Here is a 16,957-nt window from a genome sequence, read left to right as displayed (position 1 = left end):
CTGTACCCAACAGGTAGCCAGTGTAGGGTTGTAAGGACAGGAGTGATATGGTTTTGTCTCTTGGAATTTGTTGAAAGTCTGGCAGCTGAGTTTTGAATGAGCTGGAGACAGGAGATGGCCTTTTGGCTGAGCCCTGAATACAGGGAATTACAATAATCCAGTCATGATAAGATGAATGCATGATGACTTTTTCAAGGTCTGCCTGAGGTAAAAAAAAAAAAAAAAAAAAAAAAAACTTTAACTTTTGCAGTGTTCCTAACTTGGAGAAAGCATGATTTTACTAAATTGATGAAATGTGGTCTGTTACATTTGTGTATTTTTAGATGCAAAGCATCCAATGGAAACTCATGTAACTCATTCACAAACTTACAAACTCACTTATTCACGGGCTGCAGATTTTCCACAAAGAGGGCTGTTTGGTCATTTATTCCTCTTGGTGGTGGAATTGTGAAAAATATAATCCCTGGGACCCTCAAGAAAAGATTTTAATATAAAGATTTTTTTTTTATCCTGGAGCCCTCAGATCAGAAAATACCATACGGTGTTCCTCATTTAGCATGTTTTGCCTAGCTCTACCTCAGGCTATTTCTCTAATGCTTGCTCCCCAGCCAGAAAGGGAATCATCTACAACAACCTAGATTTCATTAGCCGGTCACATTACTTTGTCTAAATGAAGGATTGATCTGCTTCTGATGAGGCGTACAGTCTTGCCACATCTGTATGCTTCTGTTTGATGTTAAGCATCCTGTTTTTAGTAAGTCAAGTCAGTGGTTTGTTTGAACCTCATTACCCACATCTCCATTCCCTGCAGTGACATTTTTTATTTATATTTTTTTACACAGGGAAGCAGCAGCCCCAAGGTCCATATTGGTCTGAATGACAATACTAGCCTACCCTGGCAAGCTTATTTTATGAAATTTTAAATGAGTCCCATTGCACTTGCTGACAGTTGTGCTCATTTCAGGAAAACCCATTAGTAATCCCCAGTACTATCCCCTGGTGAATAAAGATATTTTCATTACGATGAGGCAGTCACACAGGAACACAGGAGCTACTTGATCAATCTCTTGTGCTGTTATGTGTCAGTACTTTTTTTTTAAAACAAATAAAATCAAAGCACCTAGGAAGAAAGGGGAAAGGATATGTCATTGAGTTTTTAATCTTAGGATAACATCTCTTCCTTATCTTGTCTCTTTTATCAAACAGATAAACTAGCTTGTCTTTGGAATTATATCTCTGAATTGAATTGCTCTTTCTGTATCTCTTTCTGTTTCTTTTAAAATCTGCCTTCCATGTTGTCAAACAACCTTTATCCAGACATCAACTCATTGTTGGTCCATAAACAGCCCCCAGAATTTAACTGACACATTAACCCACCCCTGGTATCATTTCTTATTGCTTAAAAACATTCCAATATTTGGGATGTTTGTTTTTTTTTCCTACATGCACTTTGCATGAACATGCATGTAAGAGTAATGAGTTCAGTTCTTAAGCACAAAGCATCTCTTGTTTCTACTTGATTGAAGTGCTGAAATTGCCTTCACCGTGGCAATAATAAATCTCCCCCTGCAACTGCATGGTACTGAATATAAACATGCCTATAAATCTGCTGTTGTTTCTTATAAACTGAGAGATATGAAGTGCTCAGTTTAATATCTCTCTGATAATCACATCAACAAAATATTCCCTTGGTTAGAAGGCATTAGGAATTATAATTTTTGATGCATATCAACGAAAGCAAAATGAATGATCAGTCATGTAATACGCCCCATCCTTTCAAACATTCTTCCTTCACTATCTCTTTCTTCTGCTCCATAGTGCCCCTCCTTCCTCCTCTTTCTCCTTGTGATGTGTGATTATCAAGTAGCAGCACTCCAGTCGGAAATCGACCGCTCCGCCGACATGTACAAATTACCCCTAATGATGTGCCTGTCAGGGCAAATAGCAGGGGTGAACCGCCGAGCACTCCACCTCCAGAAAAGCTCCGGCTCAAGTGTCTTCAGTGATCAGGCACAGATCCATACAGCCCACTGCCATTGTCTCCTTCTACACTATCAGCTGGAGGACTTCTATTAGCGCTGCCGGCTCTGCACTGCCATCAAACTCTAGAAACAGAACCCCCTACAATAGAAGTGCCATGTTAATAGTCTATAATTAGTGTTGTGTTAACAGACCTGGTTTAATTTGCCATCGTGTCACAGACTTGGACTGGAGTTATGAATCAAGAACGTGTGTATATATGTCTGTTTCTGCGGCTGTCTAACTGCATGACTTTGTTTTTGTTTAATTACAGAGAAGAGAACAGACAAGTCAGCTGTGTCAGGTGCCATTCGCCTCCAAATCAATGTGGAGATCAAGGGAGAGGAGAAAGTGGCTGCGTATCATGTGCAGTACACCTGTTTGCATGAGGTATTTGATTCTATAGAGGTCACAAATTGTGTTTGTGTTAACTAGTTTCTGTTAACTAACAATTTGTTAACTAAACACACAGGATATTCTGCAGGTTCAGCATACTAAAGCCTTCAGTTTTCAGTACAGTGTCTACCTAATTAACTTTAATTAACTTTAATTAGATAAATTTCACTCGGCATTTAACAAAAAAGCGTTGTAATCTTTTGGCGCAGACGTGACTGATTTAGACAGGATTAAAATTGGAGATACTCTTAAAACAATTACATAACCCCACCTCTTCCCTAAAACTTATCCCTTCCCTAAAATCAAATACGGTTTAAGAAACATATCCTGTGCTTATAAAACAGACAATTCCATAATCAAGAAGGCCAAAAGTTTTGAACCCCTCATTATCTTACAGGAATATGATTGTCAAAATATCCTTGAGCATGGCAATGTACTCATTATAAATGGTTCAGATGCCTCAAAGTCTTTGTCACTTTTCCATCTATTCTCTGTGTCTCCAGGTTCCTTTCTATTGTATACTGTAATAATTATGATTAAATCAGCAACACTAGAACTGATAGTATTTTTTGTGTCTTGCTCAAGAGCAACTAAGCAGGGTGGATTCTCGCTGATGCTGCAGCCCGTTCAAATGACATTAACACACTGTTTCTTTCCATTACAGAACCTGTTCCACCATTCAACTGATGTGCTAGGTCAAGGTGTGGTGAAAATCCCAGAGGCTCGTGGAGATGACGCATGGAAAGTCTACTACGATGATGTGGCACAGGAAATAGTGGATGAGTTTGCCATGCGCTATGGGATTGAGTCAATCTACCAGGCCATGACGTGAGTTAGAGATATCACGGTGGACTATAATGACTGTCTCCCTATAGCTCTCTCTCTACCTGTCCCTGTGTTTGTTGCCTCTTCATTCCACCCTGTTCCTTGCCCTCCCTTTCTGCCTTTTGCTCTCAGTGCTATTGTCGTTCGTTGTTGGCCTCCAAATGAAGGAAAGTCAATTATAAGTGGGCTGAGGAGGGATTTGTCTCCATGAAATGTCATGCTCAATACAGATGCCTGTTAGCTGGGCCCATCATTCACAGAAAGCACACTCTGATGGGCTATTCCTCAGCCTAAACGTGCCAGCTAGCTGATGGGCAGATGAAATGACCATTCCTAATAGGGATCATTAGGTGAAAACAAGACCTTTGAGAGGACACAGGCTGACCATATAAAGGCACAGCTATTCATGGTTTACTGCCCAAACCTTTTTTTCTGTGGCAATGAAATGTCTTTGTGAGTGTGAGAAGGTACAAATGGGAGGAAGAGCAGGCCTGTTGTCCAGGTCTTTACCAAGCTTTGCTTGTGCTTTTATTTCCAGGCACTTTGCCTGTCTGTCGTCGAAGTACATGTGTCCCGGTGTTCCTGCAGTGATGAGTACCCTGCTGGCCAATATCAATGCCTTCTACGCCCACACAACCGCCTCCACCAATGTGTCCGCCTCCGACCGCTTTGCTGCCTCCAATTTTGGGGTTTGTACTACACCCACACACACATGCAGACAGACAATAAATATCTCTTTTCTCTATTTTTTTTTGGTCTCCGTCTTCCTTTCAACTACTTATACATACACACACACAGCCTCTGTCTTTCTCCTTGCATTTTTGATTTTTGTGCATCTATCTTTTTCCTTCCACTGAATACAAACATATATAGAATCTCTCATAATTTCTTTTTTTATTACCATACAGAAAGAACGCTTTGTCAAGCTCTTAGACCAGTTACACAATTCCTTGCGCATTGACCTCTCTACCTATAGGGTAAGTTTTTGATTGCACTTAATAAATATCACTGCAATTTATGACTGATATTGTTCTCAAAAATGATATTGTTGCCTTGACATTTCAATATGGCTTCTGCAGTGTTGATAATACTATTGCTATAAAATCTATTTATCATATCAGTCAAAATATTTGTAAAGGTGATATGTACTATAATTATATTGTATTTACTCATTAAACTTGTTTTTTCTTCTGTAGAACCACTTCCCTGCCAGCAACAAGGATCGCCTGCAGGATTTAAAATCCACTGTGGATCTGCTAACCAGCATCACCTTCTTCAGGATGAAGGTAGTTAACAGTGTTCATTTACTGCATCTTTCTTTTTACTATGGCTGCTCTCTACATGCATCTCAGCAAGCAGTTATCAATTGATGGGACATTTTGCCATAGCTTTGCAATGAAGTCATCTCTTGATAAACACAGTATTATTTTTAACTTATTCATTGCTGATGGCCCTAATGTCAGATTCTGTATAAATTGGTGAAATGTAAAGGATTGCTTGCAATCTTTCACTGTCAGTGATGCTATCTCCATCTGGTGTTCAGGTCCAGGAGTTACAGTCTCCACCAAGAGCCAGTCAGGTTGTGAGGGACTGTGTCAAGGCCTGTCTCAACTCCACGTATGACTACATCTTCAATAACTGCCATGAGCTATACAGCAGACAGTACCAACCTGCAGACACAGTGAGTCACATACTGAGTCACAACTGAATCTTAGATATCTCACCTTCTCGTTAATTAAAGCAATTGTATAAGCACACTGAGAAAATCTATTGTGCTGATTGTATTTAATCTTTATCGAGTCCATTTTTAGTGTTTGACTGTGTTTTCTTTTCTAATCCAGAACAAGGAGGAGCTCCCTTTGGAGGAGCAGGGGCCAAGCATCAAGAACTTGGACTTCTGGCCCAAACTCATCATGCTCATCGTCTCCATCATTGAAGAGGACAGGAACTCTTACACTCCTGTGCTCAACCAGTTAGTAACCGGAACAATCCTATGTCTTTATTCTCTTAAACATAGAGGAAACATACAGACCACTTGAATAAATCTTCAGCAGTTTTCTTGTTTGCAGCATTTATAAATGCTTAAATCATGATACTAAGGCATATTTTGTCCTTGCTTGTTTGGTCATTTCTATTTATATGTTTGTCAAATTGTCACTTTTCTCCCAGGTTCCCTCAAGAATTGAGTGTAGGAAAGGTGTCAGCAGAGGTCATGTGGACATTGTTTGCTCAAGACATGAAGTATGCTATGGAAGGTAAGCCACACTCGCTGTCAGATATTTCTTATCCTTGTCAAGGTCTCATTCTCTGCCGTATCAATGGCACACAGCAAGTTATCGTCAGTAGTGTGAATGTGTATTGTAATATATCTGGCTCCCACCTCTGATTCTCTAAATAGTAAATGATAGTAGTTGCATGTATGTTTCAGTAGTATCCTATAGAGACATATTCTTGACTCGGTAATAGTACAATGCGGCTGTGTTGCATTGTAGAGGTATTTATTTATCTAGTAGAATTGAAGGGAAAACCTGAAGGTTTAGAGTGTAAGAACAAGCGGGGAGAGAAGTTCTGATGAAACTGGAAAAGGCAAGAAGCATTAGGACAGAGAGGAGAAATTCTGGGGTAAAAAAGATACAATGGCATGGAAGAAGTGAAAGAGCGAAATAATAACTGTGCAGGGTTTGAAAGCGGCTTATGTCTCCCAGGAGCGTGTCTGCACTTTTCTCTGTTGTACTGTACTGTACAGCAGCACCAGTCCTCAGAGGCAGTCAGCTTTTATCCCAGCCCCTGTCCTCAAGATGAATCCCCTACACAGACTATCGCTGTGAAATTTCTGTTTCACAGAATAAAGTACGAAAGTTCTGGCCACTGCATTTTCAATCTGCATTAATATAAAAAGTGATAGAAAATGTGTTCAGAGATGGAATGAGTCCTGAGAGATTCGCTCCAGAATTGCTACCAAAGAGTACTTAAAATTTTATTATTAGTACTTTTTAGTACATTACTAAAAAGATATTGAAGTGCTTGGTTAAATTTGAGGTTGAGGTTTTTTCCATTACTTTCCACGAGTGTATCTTTAGCTCATATGAGCACTATCTAACTACATATAGTATCACTATCTTAGCATTATCTAAAGTCAAAGTACTCTCAATTTAGAGTGGCCAAGAGTATTACATTTTATTTGAAGTCAGGTATTGTGTATGCTCTATGTTAAAAGTTCATGGGAAAACATGAGTGTAGATTCACTGTGCTCAAATTCACTCAATTTCATTTTTACTGTAATACATGTTTCTTCATACCTTCAAATAGCTAAAGGAAGAAGAAATCTGTCACAAGCCGGCGTCGGCTCAGGCTGAAAGTAGCTTCTTCTGTGCTTTTTGCTCACAGGGATTACTTCTACATACATTTACCTCAATATTTGACACTTTTGCTACATTTAATATGAACATCTGACATTGTAATATTATATATATGATTGAAAATAAGGAAAAGCATAATAGGTCCCCTTTGATATAAGAAAGGCTGCAGCTCTAAATGAGCTGGCAACCAAAATTGTGCTAGAATTTAAACTGAAACTTTGAGAAGGAGTCTGCAACAGTCTTCAAAATAAATGTTTGTTGTGTTTCTGGGAAGTTTGCCTGTTTTCAGCCCCACATTTTCCCAGATTCCACTCTTTTCATGCAGCTATCAGTTATAGCAGGTAAAGTCACTCTTTGACTTTAAATACATGAGTATATTAATCTCAATGAAAGAGAAAACATTTTAATCAGTCCTGTTTATTTGAAGGGGTATTTTAGAATTAAACTTTGACTTTACAATTAGGATTTGAATTAGCACGACTTTAACAGAGTTTAAACTAGACTAGATTAGTCTAGAGACAACTTTGTTTTAGGATTAATCATGAAATTAGGATTATGTTTAAGTGTTAGGTTTGGGTGAGGTTAAGATTAAAGTTACTTATAGCAAAGTGGTGAGGGCTGATTTATGTGGGTCATCAGTGGTGGTGCTCACAACAATAGTACAGTATAACAGGTGTTTTTGTGTGCTTGGCCTCCCTAACATTGTATTCATTGACAAGTTTAGCATCAACTTCAGTGCACACCAGAGTGGCTGGTTCCTTTACTGGTTCAGAATTTCTCCCACTCCCTTACACAAACTTATTAAAAAGCTCACAGAATCTTTGTGTCTTTGTGCCTGCAGAGCACGAGAAGCACAGACTGTGTAAGAGCACCGACTACATGAACCTGCACTTCAAGGTGAAGTGGCTCTACAATGAATATGTCAAGGAGCTGCCAAACTTTAAGGATGTTGTTCCTGACTACCCATCGTAAGTGCATGTGATTGTATTTTTTTAATGATCATTGAGTTAAACAATTAACAGTTAAATAATTTAAAAAATAACTGCTAATCTTTATTTTCCCTTGTAGATGGTTCCTACAATTTGTGCTACAGTGGTTGGATGAAAATGAGGATGTATCTATGGAGTTTATGCATGGAGCCCTAGAGAGAGACAAAAAAGATGGAGTAAGAAAAATAAAATTGAGCCTTAATATATTGTTACCTTGTCCATGTTTATAGACACTTAGTATCAGTACATGAGCTTCCGTACTTACTTCTGTACTTACTGTTTATTTTCTCTTGCCAATCCTGCTCCACCTCAGTTCCAGCAGACGTCTGAGCATGCTCTGTTCTCCTGCTCTGTGGTGGACATCTTCACCCAACTCAACCAGAGCTTTGAGATCATCAAGAAACTGGAATGCCCAGACCCTAATGTCATGGCTCAGTACAGTCGCCGCTTCTCCAAGGTAACCCAGTTCACTGAATGGTGACTAAATGGAAATGAATGGCCTTTAATACTGTAGTTCCCTGTTCTACATGAAGTCCAAATTTTCCACATCTATCACACTTTTTTAAAGGGAATTTGATATTTCCTCATTAAGCAGAATGTTGAATTGGACATAACACGTCCCTCCTGGGGCAAAGAAGGACAGCACAGCTTTGTGTTTTGGGATTTGTTTTTCTGTATGACAGAGAATACATTAAGGAATATCTGGGAATGTTTCTATTAGTTGGGCAAGATTATCCTTCAGACATATTCCCCAAAAGTGTAATATATTCCCCTCTGTAGACATCGAGAAATGTTTCAGTTTGAAATAACTCTATATCCTCTTTATGTTCCACACAGTTTTAATGTCTTTCTCCCTCTTCATCTTTACAGACTATTGCCAAAGTTCTTCTGCAGTACAGTGCCATTCTGACCAAGAGTTTTCCTTCTTATATTGACAAGGAGAAGATTGTAAGTGGTCAATACCTTCTAGCATATCACCTTTTGCTACCCTTGTTTTATGTTTCATATACTAACAGGTCACTTTAAAGTAAGTGGTGTGGTTAACTCACTAATTCAGATGTTCCCTGCTGTAGATCCTACATAATATAACTCCAATCAAATTTTTGGATTGTTTTGACACATTTACCTTGGCAGACTCACCAGTGGGGCTATTATTAGAAACATGTTGCAGAACTGGACAATGTTCAATCTCTTCAACTTTATTGTGAATTATAATAATATTTCCCAGGTTGATTAATTACATAAACAAAAACTAATATGTGTGTTCTTTGTTTAAAAATTGTTTTATACAGCAATGATTGGACGCAGTATCAGAAACTGAAGAATTCCTGCTACATTTGTGTAATCTCACTGTCCACTGTCTCTCTTTTCCTCTGTCCTCTTGTAGCCTTGTGTCCTGATGAATAATGTGCAGCAGTTAAGAATCCAGCTGGAGAAGATGTTTGAGTCCATGGGTGCCAAACAGGTAAGCCTGAAGACGAAGATGTGAATATGAAGACATTGAATTTGTTATGGCATCATACTGAATGAATAACGGTGTGATGCTTTTCATTCGTTCATTCCCTATAGAAAAAAATGGCATAAACTGACTAATCAACTAAAATTTTCTTCGTTGACCATGAAAAGTAAACATTTTAGGGTTGGTTATTTCTACAACAGTTGAATTTGTGTCTTTCGTGTGTCAGATTGCAACAGAGGAAGCACTGGTATGTACAGTAGTGGTAGTTCAGGCCATGTAGAGTAGTTAACTGGTAGTGCTGGATTAGGACATTAGTCCTGAATCCTTAGTCTATGCGCCATCGCAGTGTCTGATGCTGTCAATGAAAGTATAACCGTTTATCAATACTGCCAGTGATTAAACGCTGTGCTCCCTAATAGACTAGAGAATATTGAGACAGATTTAATTACATCATGTCCTGTGTATCAGTGTCCTAAGTGTAGCTACAGGAAGGACAATCAATATGCTCTCTGTCAGCTGTAACCTCCTGCTTTGAATCCTTACCAGGCTTTTGAATATAGTGCATTATCGTAGTATTGTAGCTGTAGTGAAGTATTTGTTTTCTAGTGTTTGGTTGGTTGTAGGACTGTAGCTACAGTATGGGATATCATAGCTTAAGTTACAATCAGTGTGTTCCCTTTACAATTAAAGCAAAATGAATTGGTGGAAGAGGAAGAGGAGGAGGGGGCAGGAGAGGAGGTAGGTTTCCATCATGGTCTAAGCAAGGCTGAAACTGCCATTTGAATGTACATCTTTCAGTTGTTTAATCACTTTAATGGTGTGCAGTATACCACTGTATTGATTATCTCCCCCTTGCTGTGGTTTGGACAGCAGGTCGTAACTGAGGATGAGGAAGCAAAGGCTCTGGTGGGTATTGTGGATGGGAACAGTATACAACCAGTAGTGGTTAGACAATAAGCAGTAACAAAAATTAGCATAGCAACTGTCTTGCTACCAGCTAGTCTATAGTTAACATTGTGGAATATTAAATAAACTTTGAACTGAAGTTTAAAGAGCAATAGATCCAGAATCTTAGATGGCCAACTCTCCCTTTAGCATATGCTGTAGATTAGCTGTTGCCTTCCTACAACCCTGTGTGAAGGGAAATATCAAAAATACTTGAACAATGGTTGGAATTGCTGATGTAGCTCGCATTCTGAGGGCCTGTTCTATTGGTTGCTATCCTGGTGGATAAATGTTACCAATGTGACATCATCTGTCTAACCTAGTCATTGCAAGTGTATGATTTGTGCACTACAGAAGTAAGGAGAACAGTTTTGCAACAGTGTTTATCAGTCTGCAAAATTAGCTTTTTCAGACAAAGAGACAGTGATTCCTCTCCTGGAGGTAGCATCATTGAACCAAAAAACAGTGCAGTCACAAGACATGCAACATATTTTGTGTAAGGGCAAGGCTTTTACTTTTCTTGTATGGAAAAAGTATATCTCCTTGAGATAAAGTGAGCACAGAATGGTGATCTACAGCAGTGTAAGAGCATCTCATCGTGGAAGCTTCATTTGTACATGAAATGGAAATGCAATAGTAATTAAGTTGGCCTTTATCTTCTTTGACTAATGATATGCTTGAACCTGGTTAATTTGAATCTTTTTCTTTGTGGTTCATGGTTTGGAAAAATCACCTTATGTTGCAAGGTTTTTACTGATGTTGCCTGCAGCAGATGATTAGTTAAGTGTCATGTCATGAGTTGGTGGAGGTGAAGCCGTTTGTTTCATGTGAGTTCCATTGAGAGAGATCAATAGAGTTTGTGTCTAGAAATGAGTTGCATGCTGGAGGGAAATCATGAGAGAAAAAAAGAAAAGATAATTCAGTGAGATACCAGTATTAGTCAGATTACAGTATTATCCATGCTATGTTGGTGCAAGAAGTTTAGTTTTGTTTTTGTATTTTGGGGGGTTTTGGGGTTTTTTTTGTTGTCCAGCCAAAAAAATACCATTGGTGACAATGGACCAATGTCATACCAGGGGTCAGCTGAAGGCTGCTGAAGCTAAGGACAGCCAAGTATCCCAGAATGCATTTTGCACCAAATAGCGGTGATGATGGAGACAAAAGCTATTTTGAATTTCACTGAAGGACTGTTGATATCTCACTTTATTCATTTTCATATTTTTTCAGGCTAGAAAGTAACCATTTAGATTCCCAACATGTGGTCAGTTTATCTAAATAATGCCTATTTGGAAATTTGCGCCCACGTTTTCGGAGATGTGAGGAGCTGTTGGAGCTGTTGGCCGGTTGCCAGCCAGTCATCACAGCTGTTTGCAGCCAACAGCAGCCCGACTTCTGAGATGACCAACCGGTCAACGTCCATTGTCATCCCAGGGCAAAATCGGATTGGTCATTGGGAGCGTGGGAGAAATCCCAGTGGGCTGGTCGCTATGTGGGCCACTTGAGCACTATGTAGGCTGTGTGAGCAGCCCATTATACAGAAACAAGAGCCCCTTATGTCTTTTCCTCTCTTGATGTCACCAAACATAAAACCTCTTATTTACAAAGGCTTTTTAACTTTATTAGAAAAAATAAGACACACGAGGTAAAAAAGGGAAGTCTTAATATTTTAGACTTTTCCTCATTTGACCATATTATCAAAATTAACAGGATCAAAAGATTTCTAAAAGATCCAGATAGCAAGTGGAATATTATGCATGCGGTCTTAATTTTTTTAATTAATGTGCCCTTATGCTGACGGTAAACTTCTTATCAAATTCTCCAACTTTCATAGGCAAGCTCTTATGTGTTGGTCCTTTCTATATAAGCACAACTATTCTCCCCACGAATGATTTTTATGGAATAATGTCAATGTCTTCCTCCACATTCAGATGTTGACAATTAACAAAGATGTATTTTTTCGAAAAGTCAAGTCACAGTGGTGTTTGTCCTCTCTTTTCTAGAGCAACAATAGACTGCTAGCATGGCAGGCAAGTTCACTGTATATGTGTGCATGTTCTGTGATACATGACTGCATATACGCACATGTTCATCTCACTATTTGTGTAAATTACATATTGTTGTAATTGGAACTGTCTTTGGAAATGGAGGAAAACGGAGCAAGCTTTGTTTCATTTTGTTGATCATCAGAATTATTGAACTACTCGTTTTCAGGCACCTTAATGAATATGGTCGTCGTTTTGGCAGCAATGAGAATGAGATGGGTTTTTTTTGTGTTGTCTTTTCACTGCCTAGTTTGAGGAGAGTGAGGAGGAAGAGGAAGTAGGGGAGGAAGGGGAGGAAATTGAAGTTGAGGTTTGTTGGAGTGTGAAGTGGAGCCCGAGTCATTGTTGTGAACCGTTTCCCTGTTCTTTCTACTCCCAGCAACTTCACAGTGATAATCAGTCCCACTGCAACTAGACGTCTCTAGTTGCAGTTATCACGGGGATGTTTATTGTGTCCACTTTTTATCATCATCTGTGGTGGTTTCGCCTTCTTTCAGTAGCATTTCCCCTGGCCTTTCCTCAGACCTGCTCTCTCATTTCTCCTTAACAATAGTTATTTCTAGATTTTTTCTTACCTTTTCTTAATATGTGTTTTCTTTTTAATTCTCTTTTGTTTGCAATAGACTGACCAGGAGAAGGTGGGTGTCAGTGTTACAAATACAACATGTTTTCCATTATGAAAAAATAGCAATTATAATTGCTGTATTTAAGAGAATTTCAAGTAGCTTACGAAAAAACTTGTCTTGTTCTCTAGACTCTTATTTTTGACTGGTTGTTGATCATGATGCTCTTTTTTTAGTGTTCATCAGTGAGAGCAGGATTTTTATGACAATTTTTATTTTTTATTTCTCTCTAAAAAAAAATCTCAAATCATTCCCACCAAACAAAGATGGATACACCAGTAGAAAAGGTAGGTTACATGCTTACTGGGGTATATCTGCTGCCACAGCACTTTGTATTATTACCATCGATCCTCTGTAGTGTCCCACTTAATATAAATGAAAATCAAATTCTAAATGTAAAATGACAGTTAAATGAGGTTGTCCTGTGTTACCCCACCCTCGCCCCTTTCTGTGCGGTCATAGACTGAAAATGCATTTGAAGACAAAAAGGTGAGTGCAGGAGTACAGATACATGAATATTAATATTAAAAAAAATACTCTCTGGCAAAAAGCAAAACACACAGCACATTACAAACAGAACACAATCCATTTCTAGCTGCCTTTCCTCCCCTGAAGCCTTCCCTTTTGTGATGCGTAGCAGCAACTTCTCAGTCTCTCCTCACTAATGGTGCCACATAACCCCGACAGACCATGAATCAAAAGGCCATTGGATCATTCTCTTAATGAGCCACATCATGGTTTCATTCATATGGCTTAGCTCCCCTCCAGGCAGTGCATATTTAGATGGTGCCATGGTATACCTGGGTTAGGTATACTGGTGGTAATCCATGGATCTCTCACTTTCCTTCCTGTTCCCTCACCCCATGCTTGTGAGACTCACCACTTGAAAGACACATATCTCCTGCAATATTAAACTTTTTTTTTTCAATGTGCTCCCTTTGAAAGTTGGAGACTGCTGTTAAAAAGGTGGGTTTGCCTGGTTGTGCGTGTTGAATTTTAATTTTATTTTGTCTGTTGTGGACATTTCTCTGCTACTGGAGTTGACAAATTGGAACTTAAGCATCAAAGACAAATATTACAGTGCAACCTGAGAGAGCTGAATTACACTATTTGCCTCTCTCATCCTTTTAGCTTTTGACTGGCTGGTGTGCTTTTTGCATAATAACATGATGTAACATAACTGCTGGTTATCTTGCCGTCATTTGTAGCTTCTAGCTTTTGCTGTGAAATGCAGCTTTAAGAAGCTCAGAAGTAGTTTGGCGTATTTTGGCCAAAAGCTGCAAAAATATGACATATGAAATATGCTGTTAAAGGGTTCTATGTACACCATGTTTGTAGGAAAGCTGGCACACACATTCTTGAAAATAATTATTTTGCAAGTTTATAAAAGCTTTTCAGTCAACACATTTTAAACTTTAACTAATACTCTGCTGGGCTTCTGTCTGCTTGTCTTTCTGCAGATGGACTCAGAGGCCAGTGACTTACTGAACGACCTGCAGGTGAAGCTGAACAATGTGCTGGATGAGCTCAGCAGTACATTTGGGAACAGGTAACCTAATACTAATACTAAAACACACACTCACACGTAAATACAGTATAAAGTTAATCTGGTAACCACACCTGCATTTGTGGCTGATTGATCCTTATGGTTCTTTCTTTCCAGTTTCCAGATCCGCATCAATGAGTGTATGCGGCAGATGGCGTCTCTGCTGTACCAGATCAAAGGTCCGCTCAATGCCAACAACAAAAACCAGGTGGATGCTGACTCTGACAACATGCTACGGCCACTTATGGATTTCCTGGATGGGAAGTGAGTGAATTCATTAGATTTGATACTGGGGTTAAAGTCTTTTTAACAATAGTAGCAGTAGTTAAGGCCACAACACACCAGCACTTTCTGTGCTTCGGTGTGTTTCATTCCCAGCTGTTGAACTTGTGTTCATGCATGTGTGTGTGTGTGTTTGCATGATTCTGCAGGTTGACACTGTTTGCCACCGTATGTGAGAAGACTGTATTGAAGCGTGTGCTGAAGGAGCTGTGGAGGATTGTAATGAGCAGCCTGGAGAAAACCATTGTTCTACCACAGGGCAACGACACCTTTGTAAGCTCAACATTATCAGTTTAATGTTTGTTTAATGTTTGTTTATCAGTATTACTAGAGATTGCGAATTGACTTTTAAGCGCCAAAATGAAAGGAGAAAGAGAGCAGCAACTCAGTTCCCTTTTTTTTTTTTTTTTCCAGGGAGCACAGATCCTCTCAGCTGCAAAAGAACTGGGTCAACTCTCCAAACTCAAGGTATCATAATGCCCTCATATACTGCACATTTACACCATGTTAAATGTCCTGCTGTGTTACCAAACGCTGAAGACCTGACCACAAAACTACTCATCAAGAGTGAATGTGACTATTTTTATGGAACTAACCTCATCTCTATGATTATCATTTGGATGTGTAGGATCACATGGCAGGGGAGGCTAAAAGCTTGTCTCCCAGGCAGTGTGCTGTGATGGATGTGGCACTGGACACGATCAAGGTCAGTTTATACTGCGGTTTTGGTTTCATTAGGATGCAGGGCAGACGGGTCAAATTAGCTTCATCAACTATTCATCCATTAATCAGGTTTCCAGGAGGGTTATGTAAGCGGGTTGTGACCATTAAGATTGTTGATTTTAACAGATCATAATAGAGAGGAAACAGTGAAATATTTCACAATTAAAGCATCATTCTAGCCATTTTCAACTAGGACCTTGTTTTGACAGTGATTGATTGTCACCACGGTCAATCACTGTCAAATGATTGATGATTGACTGTCTACAGAATGTAATTAACTAACTTCACTGTAAAGTTTCTCTTCACCTGGAGCAGCTGCAGGATTCTGCAGTGTTCATATAACACCAAAAAAGGCCGATGTTGCTTCAGTTAGAAAGTGTTCCTTATGTTTTTTAATAAGTTGAACACCCACGTCAGAAATCCCCCAAACTTCCAGAGCACATAAAGAAAACCTTTAAACTTTTTTTAGTTTAAAATAAATCAGAACATTCCGACCAAGAGTCAGTTTCTTCCACATATTTATACTCTGACTCTCCTTCTGTTTGCTTTGCAGCAATATTTCCATGCAGGAGGGAACGGACTGAAGAAGGCGTTCCTGGAGAAGAGTCCCGAGCTGTCCTCGCTGCGCCACGCTCTGTCCCTCTACACTCAGACAACAGACACGCTCATCAAAACCTTTGTGACCAGCCAACATGCACAAGGTATGCTTAATGATAACATCAAAAAGGGACAGGAAGAAATCTTTTCCCATAGTAGACCAGGAGAGGGCACTAACTGAACTATGTGTTTGATAAAGGAGGCTTTTTTTTTTTTTCTTTTTTCGATGTATTTCTGTATTTAAAATGCTCTCAATGCTGTAATTTGTTGACATGTTATTGCTGTGTTCTCTTTATCTCTTGTGCTGCCTCTGTGCCAGTGCACAATGGAAAGGGTATTAGGTTAACTCCCAATGAAAAAATACAGCCCAGCAGGGGTAGGTTTCATTGAAATCATCTGCCAGCCATCCTCTCCTTCCCCACCCGCTCTCCCTTTGTACATTTTGCTTTTGTCACTCTGTGCCACTAAGGTGGGTAGATGAACCCTAACTCGACCTCTCCACCTGTATCCCCTTCTCATTCTGATTCTGCATTATGAATCAAAGTGTATCTTCATCAGTCCAAATGAAAGCTCACTGATGTATCTACGCTGTGTATTAAACTAGGCTCGGGTGTGAACAAGCCAATCGGTGAAGTGTCCGTCCAGATTGAGCTGTACACTCATCCTGGGAATGGGGAGCGCAAAGTTACTGTCAAAGGTCAGTTTGAGTCTTCACAACTAAAAAAGCTAAAAATGCAGTATTTTAAGAAAAGTGTCTGATAACATTGTCCTTCTCCTCTGTGTGTGTGTGTGTGTGTGTGTGTGTGTGTGTGTGTACACGGGTTTGCATATGTAGTTGTGGGAGCCAACGATTTAAAATGGCAGACGTCTGGCATGTTCCGACCCTTCGTTGAGATCACCATGATCGGGCCTCACCTCAGCGACAAGAAGCGCAAATTCCAGACCAAATCCAAGAACAACAGCTGGTCTCCCAAGTTCAATGAGAGCTTCCACTTGTAAGCATGATGACAGCTGTACCTGATTTTCTAATGTTGTAGCTTATTACAAACTTTTTCAACTTGCTTACCTGGAAATAGTTGTGCAGTAGTGTGCAAGCTGATAATCTTTTTTTTATTTTATAATTATTTTTGTTGCTACATTTGGCAATTTACA

General features: G+C 39.4%; 1 protein-coding gene across 5 annotated transcripts in view; it reads left to right on the top strand.

The window, feature by feature from the left end:
- Window positions 1-16,957, top strand: part of LOC122968306 (protein unc-13 homolog B-like) — a 71,208-nt gene that overhangs the window by 51,319 nt on the left and 2,932 nt on the right. For 3 of the 5 annotated variants that reach the window (XM_044333438.1, XM_044333436.1, XM_044333435.1), the window contains 22 exons: window positions 2,294-2,409; window positions 3,080-3,243; window positions 3,779-3,929; window positions 4,149-4,217; window positions 4,437-4,526; window positions 4,784-4,921; window positions 5,082-5,212; window positions 5,410-5,495; window positions 7,441-7,567; window positions 7,668-7,764; window positions 7,902-8,045; window positions 8,459-8,536; window positions 8,976-9,053; window positions 14,118-14,206; window positions 14,321-14,467; window positions 14,635-14,758; window positions 14,900-14,953; window positions 15,114-15,191; window positions 15,762-15,909; window positions 16,125-16,181; window positions 16,410-16,502; window positions 16,641-16,800. In XM_044333438.1, coding sequence (XP_044189373.1) covers window positions 2,294-2,409; window positions 3,080-3,243; window positions 3,779-3,929; window positions 4,149-4,217; window positions 4,437-4,526; window positions 4,784-4,921; window positions 5,082-5,212; window positions 5,410-5,495; window positions 7,441-7,567; window positions 7,668-7,764; window positions 7,902-8,045; window positions 8,459-8,536; window positions 8,976-9,053; window positions 14,118-14,206; window positions 14,321-14,467; window positions 14,635-14,758; window positions 14,900-14,953; window positions 15,114-15,191; window positions 15,762-15,909; window positions 16,125-16,181; window positions 16,410-16,502; window positions 16,641-16,800 — 2,419 coding nt within the window. The remainder of the gene's footprint in view (window positions 1-2,293; window positions 2,410-3,079; window positions 3,244-3,778; window positions 3,930-4,148; window positions 4,218-4,436; window positions 4,527-4,783; window positions 4,922-5,081; window positions 5,213-5,409; window positions 5,496-7,440; window positions 7,568-7,667; window positions 7,765-7,901; window positions 8,046-8,458; window positions 8,537-8,975; window positions 9,054-14,117; window positions 14,207-14,320; window positions 14,468-14,634; window positions 14,759-14,899; window positions 14,954-15,113; window positions 15,192-15,761; window positions 15,910-16,124; window positions 16,182-16,409; window positions 16,503-16,640; window positions 16,801-16,957) is intronic. The other 2 variants (XM_044333439.1, XM_044333437.1) reach the window with 1 other exon arrangement.

This window comes from Thunnus albacares, chromosome 18 (assembly GCF_914725855.1).
Source record: "Thunnus albacares chromosome 18, fThuAlb1.1, whole genome shotgun sequence".
In the NCBI taxonomy this organism is placed as follows: Eukaryota; Metazoa; Chordata; class Actinopteri; order Scombriformes; family Scombridae; genus Thunnus; species Thunnus albacares.
Note: the sequence above shows the minus strand (reverse complement) of the source record. Positions and strands in the feature narration are given on the sequence as shown.